Source organism: Trachypithecus francoisi, unplaced genomic scaffold (genome assembly GCF_009764315.1).
Source record: "Trachypithecus francoisi isolate TF-2019V2 unplaced genomic scaffold, Tfra_2.0 Lachesis_group10, whole genome shotgun sequence".
Taxonomy (NCBI): domain Eukaryota; kingdom Metazoa; phylum Chordata; class Mammalia; order Primates; family Cercopithecidae; genus Trachypithecus; species Trachypithecus francoisi.
Window position 1 is genome coordinate 54,029,431 of NW_022681455.1, and position 12,984 is coordinate 54,042,414.

Here is a 12,984-nt window from a genome sequence, read left to right on the forward strand (position 1 = left end):
CATGTGCAGTTCACAATAAGATTCACGCTCCTATGAGAATCTAATGCTGCCGCTGATCTGACAGGTGGCGGAGCTCAGATGGTAATGCTCGCTGAGCTGTCACTCACCTCCTGCTGTGCGGTCCATTTCCTAACAGGCCACAGACCAGCACTGGTCCATGGCCCAGGGGTTGGGGATCCCTGGTCTAGTTAATTTTTTTGCCACACTTATTAGGGTTTGGATAGTATCTTTGAAGTCACCTTTTTCCTACATAAATATCATGTAGGCTAGAGAAATAATGTCACATGCTTTTACTGAGGACCCACTGGGTGCCAAACATTCTGTTAAGTTCCTTACACACAAAATGTACCACATTTAATTTTTGTAACAACACACGAGATTGGTATCATCCCTCTATTTAGGGGACAGGGAACTGAGACTCCGATAATTAAGTAAGCAGTTTGCTCAAAATGAGCCAACTAGACAGTAGCAGAATCTGCAAACAAATTCAGTTGTCCCTGCTTCCTAAATGCATTTCTTTCTCCTTTAGTGGTTATGTGAGTAGGATATCAAAAGTCTTATAAACAATTATGTATTAAGTGTCTCAAGTCTCATTCATTGGATCAGTTTTCTCCCCTGCTTGCCCTCTCATTCTCCTTTCCTTTTTTGCTTTTTTCTTTCCTTCCTTTTCCTCTTGCCCTCCTTTGTTTCACAGGTATTTATTTAGCCCACACTACATTGTACGTGCCTGAATAATATGATGAATAAAGCACAGTTTCATGCTTATACTCTAGCAGGGGAGGCAAACTACAAAGAAGTTCATATGGATAAATTTAACATATAATGTGACATAATTAATAACAAAGATGGTAAGATCTATGAAGAAGAACACAGCAAATGAGTGAACAAAGAGTGATGGGTTTGCTGTTTGTGACGGGGAAGGCCTGGATGAAGTGAGAAGGGAGCTACGTGACTGTCTGTGGGGAGAGCACTCCAGGAAGACAGCTCCAAAAGAAGGAACATGTTTGTTGTGACTGACAAATGGAAAGGAGACCAGAGTGGCTCAATCTCTTTTCTGTTTGACCAGCAAGTAGATGAGAGCTAGCTTTTGCCTGGGTTTAATTTCATCTAAAGAAAGCTTCTGTACCTCAATCGTATCTAAAGCATATTCAAACATATCTCTGAAAAGGCATGGAAGAGAAAGCATTCTCCACACAGTGCTGGTGCTATTTATCCAGTCCCCTGCTACACCTGTGAGGAAGTGATTTGTTCAGAAGAGAAGCTAAAGTGCATAGTGGCTGGTGAGGAGCTTAGGCTAGGGGACTTGATGGCTGCTTATTAGTTGTGTAACTGTGTCTTGCTTTTTCAACTCTGAAATGGGTATATTAGTTTGATTTGTCTGCCCTACCGAATACCACAGACTGAGTGGTTTAAACAGCAGAGGTTTGTTTCCTCAAAGTTCTGGAGGATTGATGACTGAAATCAAAGTGTCAGCACAGTTAGTTTCTTCCTTTAATAAATATTTGTAAATTTATTTTTTATTTAAAAATTTTTTCCACCTCTAACTTCGTTGTAAAGACTAGTTAGTACAGCAAATGTTATGGACAGTTTGGAGGATTGGGGCCAACGTTAACTGACCAAGAACAAATTCCATCCAAATCATCACAAACAATGTTTAAGTAAAAAAAGAAAAAAGTAAAAGTAAAAAAGGGGAACAACAAGAGCTTCAGGTTGAACAGGACCCTCACATTTATCTAACACATGCAATCCTGGCTAGAGTGTAACCAAATGGAAACAGGAACACTGCAATCCTAAACTTCCACTACAGCTTGTTCTTTGTACAAACCTGTGAAGCCCACCCTCATTCCCCTAGTGCTTCTAACTCAATTACGTCCTGGTCTGTTAGGCCTGCTGATCCAGGAGCATGTAGATCTTCTCTTTAACCCTATCTTTGTTGTAAGGCTGGCATGTCTTGTTATCAGCTCGCTAAACCAGGCAGCTGAGGTCTGCCAGATTGTCCATAAAATCAAACAACTGATGATATCAATGTGACAGTGGGGCTGCTGGGATCTTTCTCTTCAGGTATTCTTCATTTATTTTACAAATGCTGTCCATGCATTTGTTCACAGATTCATAGTCAGCCTAAGTTCTGTCTTCTGACTTTTTGGTAGGCTGTGCCAGCAAGATGGTGTGAGATGTCCCACCAAACTCTTCTCACGGTAGCTGCTGCTTACCCTGCGGCACCGGGGTTGTTTTCATCTAAGGCTGCTCTCTTTGACTTATAGATGGGCATCTTCTCAGTGAGTCTTCACAGGGCTTTCCCTCTGTGAGTGCCTGTGTTCTAATTTCTTCTTAGAAGGAATCACTCATAATGGATTAGAGCCCACCCTAATGCCTTCATTTAACCTTAATTACCTCTTTCAAGAACATTCTTTACATACGGTCACATTCTAGGGTATTGGGAGATGAGAACTTCAACATATGAATTTTGGGGGCATAAATTTAGCCCATAACAATGGGGAAGATAATAATATCTACCCTCTAGAGTAATTTTAAAGGTGAATTGAAATAACACTTGGAAAGCATTAAAGCAGTACCTAGCACACGGTGAGTATGCCAAGGAACTGTGCTATGTGAGGGTTATTATCCTACTACTATCCAGTCGCACCTCAGTTGTGAGTTTGTTGAGGGCCAAAATCCAGAGATTGTATTTTAAAATTGTATTATTATTTTCAATTATTTTATTTTTAAAAAATCTACCTGCCCCTAGGATAATCTTTATCTATTATAGGTACTTAGCACATGTTTGTGTAACTAAAACTTTTCATGCCTCGCACATCTCTTCCAAATCACTACCATATTCTCATCTGCCAACCAACTCTGCATCACACACACCATTCCTTTTCCTCCTAACCGGATCCTGGATTTAGTCTTCAGGCATTAAACTCGCATGCTGAGCATGAATTGAGTTTCCTTTTGCAGTCACAGCATGATTTTTTTTTTTTTTTTTTCTAGAGAGGTTTAGGAAGTTCGTTCACTTAAGATTTTAACAATTGCCTTGCTTTTGACACATCTTAATCTTGCAGGTTAATCAATCTTTAAGTTTTTTGTTTTCCAACTTGTTAGGACAATAACCAGCATAAATAATTTCCTTTCTGGAATTTAGATTTGAGTCAAAAGGGGAAGCCCCTTTTGCCCATGAATCTAATATAGTGTTTCTGAATTTATCATCCTGAAGGATAGGTTTATTGCCTACTCAGTGTTTCACTTCTGAAGTCTTCAACCCTTCCATCAGGATGCAGAATAAATTCTGGAGCAACCCTGCCTGACAACAGAGGATTGACTGCAATCGTTTGAAAGGATAGAGCTTCACAACACATTTTCTGAAATGTTTTCCTATGAAGGAAAAGCTGATAGGGAATTTGAGTTAAAGTAAAAAACAAAACAAAACAAAACAAAAAAACAAGTGTTAAAAGGATGTTTTAAACAGGATGAGGGATTAAATCACCATAGAGAAGTAGTCTTAGTTTACTCTGAATTCCATTTATATTCTTCTATTACCATCCATATATTTTGTTTTGCTGCAAAACACAGGGAGAACTATTTACTATTAAGTTGCCCAATTAATTTTCTTTAAGGCATATAACATTTTCTAAAGAAAGCTGAAAATACTTGTTCCACTGAAAAAATGAGTTTTATCTTCTATACCATAATTTTGCTCCCAGTGAAAAAGCCAGGATAATGGAGAACCAAATCCGTTTTTGTGAAGAAAAACGCTTTTATTTCATGGTATTTTTAAACATCATTTTGTCTACTCTCCATGGAATAAAGTTGACAACACCCTTGAATATATGTTTGCATGTCTTTATAGTTTTAATTAGTTATACTTTTGGTCTTCCTCTTTAAGCAACATTTTAAAAAATCTACAAAGTAATACATAAATATCTATACTACTAGGATGCAAATTGGAATTTGGAAGCCCTAGATCTGCTGATTTTATTTGCTATCTGACTATCACATTTGTTCTTTTTAACTGATTTATTAAGCCTGTATTCTAGAGTATATTTTATTCTGTTGCAACAACTGTTAATGAATTCTTTGATCGTGGCTTTTTGTCACATACATCTATATTGGTTCAGGGAGCCTAACCTGTTGGAGTATTCTGCTGAAGAGTTTGCTTTTATATCTAGGGACATTTATCATTATCTAAGGCCAGCTGCCTGACTTCTCTTCAGTGCTCTGTTTATAGGGTTTGAACATCTATAAATGGAAACACTAGCTAACCAGAAATTATCGCTAGGGCTCTCTGATAGTGTCCTAGGCTCTCACAACTTGGAATGTCCTGCAATATCTAACATGTAAGCACGTCGAATCATTTTCTAGACAGAATCTGAACCTCTGTCTCTCAGTCTTTCTCTCCTTCTCATTCTCTTTCAATATGGAACTTGGAAAGCATGAAAAAAGAAGCTTATTAAACAAGAATTTAGAGGAGAAACTGACGGTAAGACATGAGATCTAGCACACACAGATTTATAATGAAATTGACAGGGTAGTAGAGCAACTGTCATAGATTGGAAAAGTTATGCTAGCCAGCCTCTGTTTCCATGTTTTGCTGGTCAATAACTTTAAAATTAATGAGTTCCATGGGCTTTCCTGAAAACAATGTAATAAAGTTATACATAAAATGCCATTACACAAATGAGGGCAAATTTGATTTAGTTAAATGATGTGGTTTACCTTCATTTTAAAAACTGGAATCCATTTATTTTGACCTCTCATTGTGATTGCCTCAGCACTGGAAGATTGTTTTATTTATGTATGTGAAGCTTAGCAAGTGTTCAAAGTCCATTTTTTTCTCAGAGATACCAGGAATATGTGCCAAGAAAAATAAATACTATGGAATATGTTAATGTTTTATTAAGTTTAATGAACTTCTAGTATAAGGATAAAATTTTTTACTATAGAAGTTATAAAAGTAATTTTGCCTCGATACTAAGCAACTAAATGTCAATGATTAATAATGTTCACTTATATTTGCTGAAATACAAAATATACTATAACCTTGAGTTAAATGTGCTGTCCATGGCTCATCTGATGAGCATAGGTAGCTATGTTTGTAAATTTACTGTGGCTACAGAGTTAACATTGGAACAGGTCATAACTAATTTTAATACCAGCATAAATAAAAAAAGTAAGATAATGTAGCCCATAATGAGACCAAATTCATGGTAATACATTGTTCTAGACATGTGAAGTTGAGGTTTATGGACTATTCAAGATATTAAAACTAGAAAAATGAAAAAAAGAACCATACTGGGTTGAAAACTCCTGAAGTGTACTAGAATCTCAAGATCTTAAAGTAATATATTGAATAAAATATACAACCTTTTCTTAAAGGAATCAGGTCATCATTTTCAGTACCCACTTTTGACCTCTGCCCTAGGTGATTGTCCAGACAGGTAATGGCCACAGAGTATTTTGCTTTTTGACTATTTGGAAAGGCCATGTGTCCTTGAGCTAACCAGTGATTTTGAATCAGAAAGGGCTTGGTGAAAAATCTTGCCCACAAGTACCAAACATAAGACCATGGGTTTTGTTTAATCTTTCTGAGTCTCAGTTAATTCATGTGTAAGATAGGGAATAGTGATAACTAATCTGAAGGCTTTTGTGAAGAATAAAAACTATAATGTATGTGAAGTCCCTAGCCTAAACCTATTTTTAGACTGTTTTTGACCTGATTCACTTAAAAAGCACATGCCCAAAGTTTACTAATATGGAAAGAAAAAAGTTAAAATGTATTTAAAAGTAAAAAGAAAACCCAGATATGGTAAGCATAAAGGCTTAGTGTTTATAAAACCTTTATGGAACCAGATAGGGAGTAAATAAATACATGAATAAATAGTTGCTATGAATTAGTGTGAAATTTGACCCTGAGCTTCCTGGCAGTCTTTTACAGGAAGTTTTGCAAGTGAACATAGTGGACATCGGGCAAGTGCACAAAGTGAAGATGGATTCTTCTTATTTGAAGTGATTCGATGTATTAGCATTTCACTTTCTGGAAAGTCAGACATTGTGCATGCCTGACTCTATTTTGAATACAGCTATAAATCTAGAAGTGAGCAAAAACCTTTCCTTAGAGGAAGTAGCTGTCACAAAACTCATGAACATTACTCTGTAGCAGAGGCCTAGGGCTAGCCTCAGATTGGCTTCCAAAGATTGTGGGGAAATATGGCGGCACATCAGAGGCATAAGAACATTCACCTGCACTGAGAAGAGAGGCTGTTCTGTGAGTAGGGGGAACACATGAAAGCCCAGTGTCTGGGGTAATTAAGTGTACAAGCAAATAGAGCTAAGGAACTTGACACCTTTCAGATACAGGAGATCCGATGACAATGTTATCAAGAAAAGTTTTGCCTATGCTCAGTATTTTCTATTTAAGAGAGTTGGAAAATCTCTGATGTATCTTTGAGAGTTTCCCATAAAAGTTATTTTCGCTGTTTACGTGAATAAATATCCAAAAACTTCAGTTCATCGAGCATTATGTTTCATGTTAATACCAATGAAACACAGTATGACTGGCTAGGTTGCTGAAGATGGTTGAAAAATGTGTTCTTGAGGAGTTCACTATTTTCTGAAATTTATTCAATTTATTTATTACAAATAGTAAAGTTTGTAAAAGTCTGGTTTTTAAAAGAAGACAATATTTTTCCCATTAAAATATTTAAATATGTGTACATTATAATATCATGTTATACGTTTGTTTAAAATTAAAGCTGTATTTCTCATAAGGATCTTTATTATGAACAGTGTTACAGTATGTGTCACACACTTAAGCAATGAACATTATTGACTTTATTTGAAAAAATTTCTAAGGTAAGATCTATAGTAAATAAGTAAGAAAGTCACCAGTCTGCAGAATTTAAAAATTTGTCAGTTTATTCCATACAAAGATTAAACAAGACAAAGACAAAGACAAGACAAAAGTTAAGCAAGATTCTTTGCTACGCACCCAATATAAATCTTTTCTTACCCTAGGTGAGTGAATTGCTACTTTTAAGTATTGATTTTTGCCCTGAGTTTATTGCTGTTTGCTGACTAAAAGATTGCTAGGTTCTGAACCAATTGAAGGCGCCTCTTTTACATCTGTTAATCAATACATAATCAGAAATAAAGGAATGATATCAAATTCTTCAAAATTTCTTAAATCTACCAATGCCAAGTGAAAGTTCTCATAATTTGGTTGATGTTATTCCAATATTTCAAACATGAGAAGAAAAAAATCAATTAACATGGACTTAGAAGGACATTTCCACCCCTTTGAATACCATCTATTAAACCATGTGGAATATCTTAGTCACTGATTCTGCTAAGTCAGATGACAGTAAAGCTAATTTTTCTGGGAAGTGGTAGAGAGGTGGAAGAAGGGAGGAAAGTATTTTGTTACAATACGTTTCAGTTTGGTTAGTTCCACCATAATTGCTGTTGAGGCTGAATGGATCTTTTGTTTTTCCTATCATGTATTTTCTAAACTCTGTTCCTGGGAATTCTGATTTTCCAAAGTGCGTCACAAAATGTGGTTCTGGTTTGTGCTCAAGAATATTCAGAAAACACTAAGCAGGAAATGTACTATACGGCACATTTCCCCTCGGAGACTCATATTTGTATTGTAACATACTAAAGACTGTGAGGTTAATCCAGTGTTTCCTAAACTCACCTACCAATGTAATACATTTTAATGTGTGTGCAATAGCTGTGCATATTCTGAGGAACTAGCAGTGTTCTCTGCAACATACTTTAAGAAATGATGTGTTAGCATATGAATTTGTAGTCTGATTTTATTTTTGAGTTACATTTTTGGAATAGTGATAGACAAAGCAATACATTCAAGTTGGGTATATTTGTATCTATAACATGAAGTTACTTCTGGAATAGTTTTAGAAATAGGTACTAGTTTCTGTGTATTATGTTTAATAAATAAGTAAAACTAAGACAACAAGTCTTGACTATTTTCTAAACTTCTTTTAGACTATAAATGCATCAACAAAGAATTTTACTTATATTTACCTTCAACTGAAATTTCACAATGAAAAGGAAAACAAATCATATATTACTATAGTAAAAATGATCATATACTTCAGGGCGTTCTGATATAATAATGGTTTCTTTCTCTAAGAGATTATAAGAACAAACAGATCTCATGCATAAATTTAATAATTTCTATTGCATTAGCATAATATGTCTCAAGAGACAATTTTATCTTCTCAAATAATGAATGTTCAATAATATTACAAAAATAATGGTAAGAAGAGTATATGATTCAACTTATTTTATATTGAAACTTGGTACAATCAAATCAACACAGTAGTCAATTTCTAATTGTTATAAATATTGCTTCCTTGAGTAAAAAGGCAACTCTTTGAGACTGAGAAAGAAAATAGGTCATCTGACATTAATTTTTTTTTTTTTTTTTTTTGAGACAGAGTCTTGCTCTGTCACCCAGGCTGGAGTGCAGTGGTGGGATCTCAGCTCACTGCAAGCTCCGCCTCCCAGGTTCACGCCATTCTCCTGCCTCAGTCTCATGAGTAGCTGGGATTACAGGCGCCCGCCACCAAACCCGTCTAATTTTTTGTATTTTTAGTAGAGACAGGGTTTCACTGTGTTCACCAGGATGGTCTCGATCTCCTGACCTTGTGATCTGCCTGCCTCAGCCTCCCAAAGTGCTAGGATTACAGGCGCGAGCCACCGTGCCCGACCACATTAGTTTTTTTTTTTTTTTCTTTAACAGGTTGTATCTACATTAGATAGGAACTGAAAAATTATATTTTAAGTAATTTAAAATTTACTTTTTATATTTGAAAATTTTATTTTGAATTTGAGGGAGAAAGACTTATCCAATGATATGTAAATTTACTTATGATCTCATAATAAAACATTCTTCTTGATTTCAGAAAAAAGGGTTCATACCACTTATTTATTTTTGATTTTATTCATTTATTTATTTTTTGAGACTGAGTTTCACTCTTGTTGCCCAGACTGGAGTACAATGGCACGATCTCAGCTCACTGCAACCTCTGCCCCCTGAGTTCAAGTGATTCTCCTGCCTCAGCTTCCGGAGTAGCTGGGATTACAGGTGTGCACCACCACGGCTGGCTAATTTTTGTATTTTTAGTAGAAACAGGGTTTCACCTCGTTAGCAAAGCTGGTTTCAAATTCCTGACCTCAGGTGATCCACCTGCCTCGGCCTCCCAAAGTGCTGGGATTACAGGCGTGACTCACTGCACCCAGCCCATACTACTTACTTTTAAATACAACAAAAAGAAAATAAATGAGAAAAACTTTTTAAAATGTGAAACTACAAAGAACTATGCATTTTAGAATTCTGTGATAATTCAGTGAAGGAGAGTTCTTTAAATAAGGTTAATTAATTAATTTATTTATTGTGAGTTCGAGTTTCACTCTTGTTGCCTAAGCTGTAGTGCAATGGTGCGATCTCAGCTCACTGCAACCTCCTCCTCCTGGGTTCAAGCGATTCTGCTGCTTCAGCTTCCCGAGTAGCTGGGATTATAGGCATGCGCCACCAGGCCCTGCTCATTTTGTGTTTTTAGTAGAGATGGGGTTTCACCATGTTGGTCAGGCTAGCTTCGAACACCTGACCTCAGGTTATCCACCCACCTCGGCCTCCCAAAGTGTTGGGATTACAGGCATGAGCCACCATGCCCAGCCTAAATTATTTATTAATTCATAGCTTCATTAATACAAATAAAATTAATTACTTTCTAAGAAGAAATCTGTTAACAAACAAAAAACATGAGGTTAGTGCTGGGTTCTAATTCCTCATATCATTATCTGATGACAGGTTTGAGTGTTGTCGGTGAGCATCTTCAGAGATGCAACCTAGTGCCTATTGGATGGCAATGTACTCAGAAAAAACAAAACAGACTTTCAAATCAGTATACATCCCTGGGTACTTATTTTGAATAAGACAGAGTACTAAGGGCTACAGTGGGAACATATGTGATAAAGAAAGTCCTAGCCCTCAAGGCAACTATTATGCTTTATTTTTAAGTACATTATGATATAATAATGATAGTTTTTAGCCACTCAGAAATATTCTAAGTGTACAAACCATTGGCACCCCAATTTCTCACACAGACCTGTCGTAGCAAGTCTATAATTATTCTTCAGAATGTCTTAACAATGGGAATGATTGTAAAGTATTTTATGCTGTAACATGGTAATATTATTATTATTATTATTATTATTGGAGATGGAGTCTCACTCTGTTGCCCAGGCTGGAGTGCAGTGGCGCGATCTCGGCTCACTACAACCTCTGCCTCCCGGGTTCAAGCAATTCTCCTGCCTCAGCCTCCCGAGTAGCTGGGACTACAGGCATACACTGCCATGCCCAGCTAATTTTTTTTTTTTCGTATTTTAGTAGAGACAGGGTTTCACTGTGTTGCCCAGGCTGGTCTCGAACTCCTGGGCTCAGGCACTCTGCCCGCCTCGGCCTCCCAAAGTGCTGGGATTACAGGCATGAGCCACCACACCTGGCCTGTAACATGTTTTATTCTGCCATAATATCTACTTATATATTTATTTCTCTTTTTAATTGTGTCTAACTAGAGTTATTGGTAATAGGCTCTCACTCAGAAGGCCCTGACATGCCCAAAAACAAGTCATCTATTCTGCCAATGTTTCTGATGTGTTATTTAGATATTACTTTCAGTATGGCTTGAATGTTGCTTCTGCTCTATATGTTATTCCTTACAAAGCAACTGCATATAATGAAATAAGTAATAAATGCCAATTAAATGTAATAAGTAGTAAAACTCTGGCAGTAAGGTACTGGATGTATGTATCTTTATACCACAACTGGTTGCATTCATTCTTAATAAACTAATTTTGGTGATGACTTAAATGAAAGAAAGATAGATAAAAACATGCAAACAATGATATTTTATTTTATTTTTGGCATTACATCATTTATTTTGAAAACTTCCTCCCATGTCTCTGCTACTCATAGAACCGACCAATGACTCTTGCTATGTTTTGGATTCAACTGATAAAGTTGCCTTAGATGTTCATGTTGTCTGAGGGACAATTTTGATCGTAGAGGACGTGAGTTGCTTTGCCCCCATACCTTAACTCCCCTAAACTGCCGGCTCACGTTTGATTTTATCGGTGACATCATCCTGGGCCACAGTAGGCACTTCAGTATCTTTAAGGCTGCAGCTGCCCTCTCCAAGGTGTTTGTGTTGCCTACTGTGCATTCTACGTCTCCACTTGGCACATCTCCCACAATGGCCCATTCATCATTGGCATATTTTAAATTTATTATCCACTTTTCTCCAGAGATGGCATCCATTGTTGACATCTAAAATACCCTGTGGAAATAATTATTTTCACAAAACAGATGGGCAGTAGAGACCAAAATTTTATGTTAAGTTTTTCAGTAAGCATTCCTCAACTGGAAGGCAACTGGAGGGAATTCAGAACCAGGATTCTCTGAGTTTCTGAACCCTGTGTCACTCCTGAATTTTTAGTAAAATTAATTAATTTTTCCCTTTCTTAGGGAGGTAAGCCATTTCTGAGATGTCAGTAAGGGGATTATAGGATTGGTCTCTCTGCACCAGATATTAGAGATTTGATGATTAAGATAATGTTCTCCAAATAACTGAGACAACCCTTAAGCATTATGAGTACTTAAAAAATTCTGGTCTTACCCCAGGTGGAGTATAGTAGTAAATAGTAACCATGAATCCTGATCATTTGGCAGACCAAAGTGAAAAACTAAGTAGTTGAAAAACTTAAATCTCTTTTGAATAAGAAATAATTCCATCTTAACTTCTTTCTGGCCTCTTCTCCTTTGAACCAATAACAAAAATTTAAAAATTGCGGAAGAATCTATAGTATGAAATTTAAAAAAAAGGGGGAGGACAGGAAATATGCTATGATAGTGGTGGACCATGAGGATCATTGGGAAATGCTAAGCAGTCAGAATTAAAGTCCTAATGTGCATAATGACAGAATGAGGAGAGACTGGAAAAATGAAAAGTGAGTGTGTACAGGTGTTTAATTGACATACCTATGAAAATTTAAATGAAGAACCTGTGTCTTCAGCGTGTGTGTGTGTGTGTATGTGTGTGTTGATGGTGACAAGGATTCTTATTCCCAAGAGCTTTTCTATCTCTCCCTAAGTGCCAACTAGTATGGTGAGGAGCATGTTGGATCTGATTCCAGGAGACTGGTATTACAGTTAAAGTTGTGCTTATATGGCCTTTCACAAATCACTTAATCTTTGGCTTCTTTATCTACGAAGTGAAAGGTTGGATTGGATTTGAAAAGATTGCTATGCTCTTCAGCATTTTATACATCTATCGAAAGTGCTCTCTGGCTGTGGATTTATTAAATTCTTTCCATACCAAATGATGCCTGTTTATTCAAGCATTAGGAATTTTGAAATAGTTTGTATTTTTATATTATCACTGATCAAATGTAAAGGAGAAGTCCTTGTTATTAGATGAAACATTCCTTTTAGAAGAGAAAGTCCGCAGTTTGGTACTGATGAATTAAATTTCATATTTTTTCTATGTTTTCACCAAGAAATAACCAAGATTCAGGAATTGGATCATAGGCAAATATTGTGAAATAGATGAAAAAAAGTAGCCAGTCAGTGCCTTAATGTTTGTATTGAAATACCCAAAATAAAGCATTATATTTTCTCACACTTAACCCAAAATAAAGTGGATGCTGTGTTTTCATTTGGAATAAAAATTAATGTACACACACACACACACACACACACACACATACATAAAATCTGTGTGTTAAATGTTATTTTAAAAATGGTTTATTTGGCTCTTATTCATTCTCTTTTTGTCATTCTTACCACTCCCTGCAACGTACCTGACACAGATATCTTAGTCCCTTTGCAACCTTAATTTTAGCCCCTCTGCATCACTGGTGGTTGAGGAAAAAGTGGACGCACAAGTATTGCCAAACTCT

At 36.4% G+C, this 12,984-nt stretch overlaps 1 protein-coding gene across 11 annotated transcripts in view; it reads left to right on the forward strand.

The window, feature by feature from the left end:
• Positions 1-12,984, forward strand: part of MLIP (muscular LMNA interacting protein) — a 262,957-nt gene that overhangs the window by 3,544 nt on the left and 246,429 nt on the right. For 9 of the 11 annotated variants that reach the window (XM_033217478.1, XM_033217485.1, XM_033217487.1 and 6 more), the window contains exon 1: positions 4,313-4,480. The exons of 1 other annotated variant lie outside the window; for it this stretch is intronic. In XM_033217478.1, coding sequence (XP_033073369.1) covers positions 4,418-4,480 — 63 coding nt within the window. In that variant the 5' untranslated portion in view covers positions 4,313-4,417. Of the gene's footprint in view, positions 1-4,312; positions 4,481-12,984 lie in introns of those variants that run through there. One more of the 11 variants, XM_033217482.1, reaches the window with a different exon arrangement.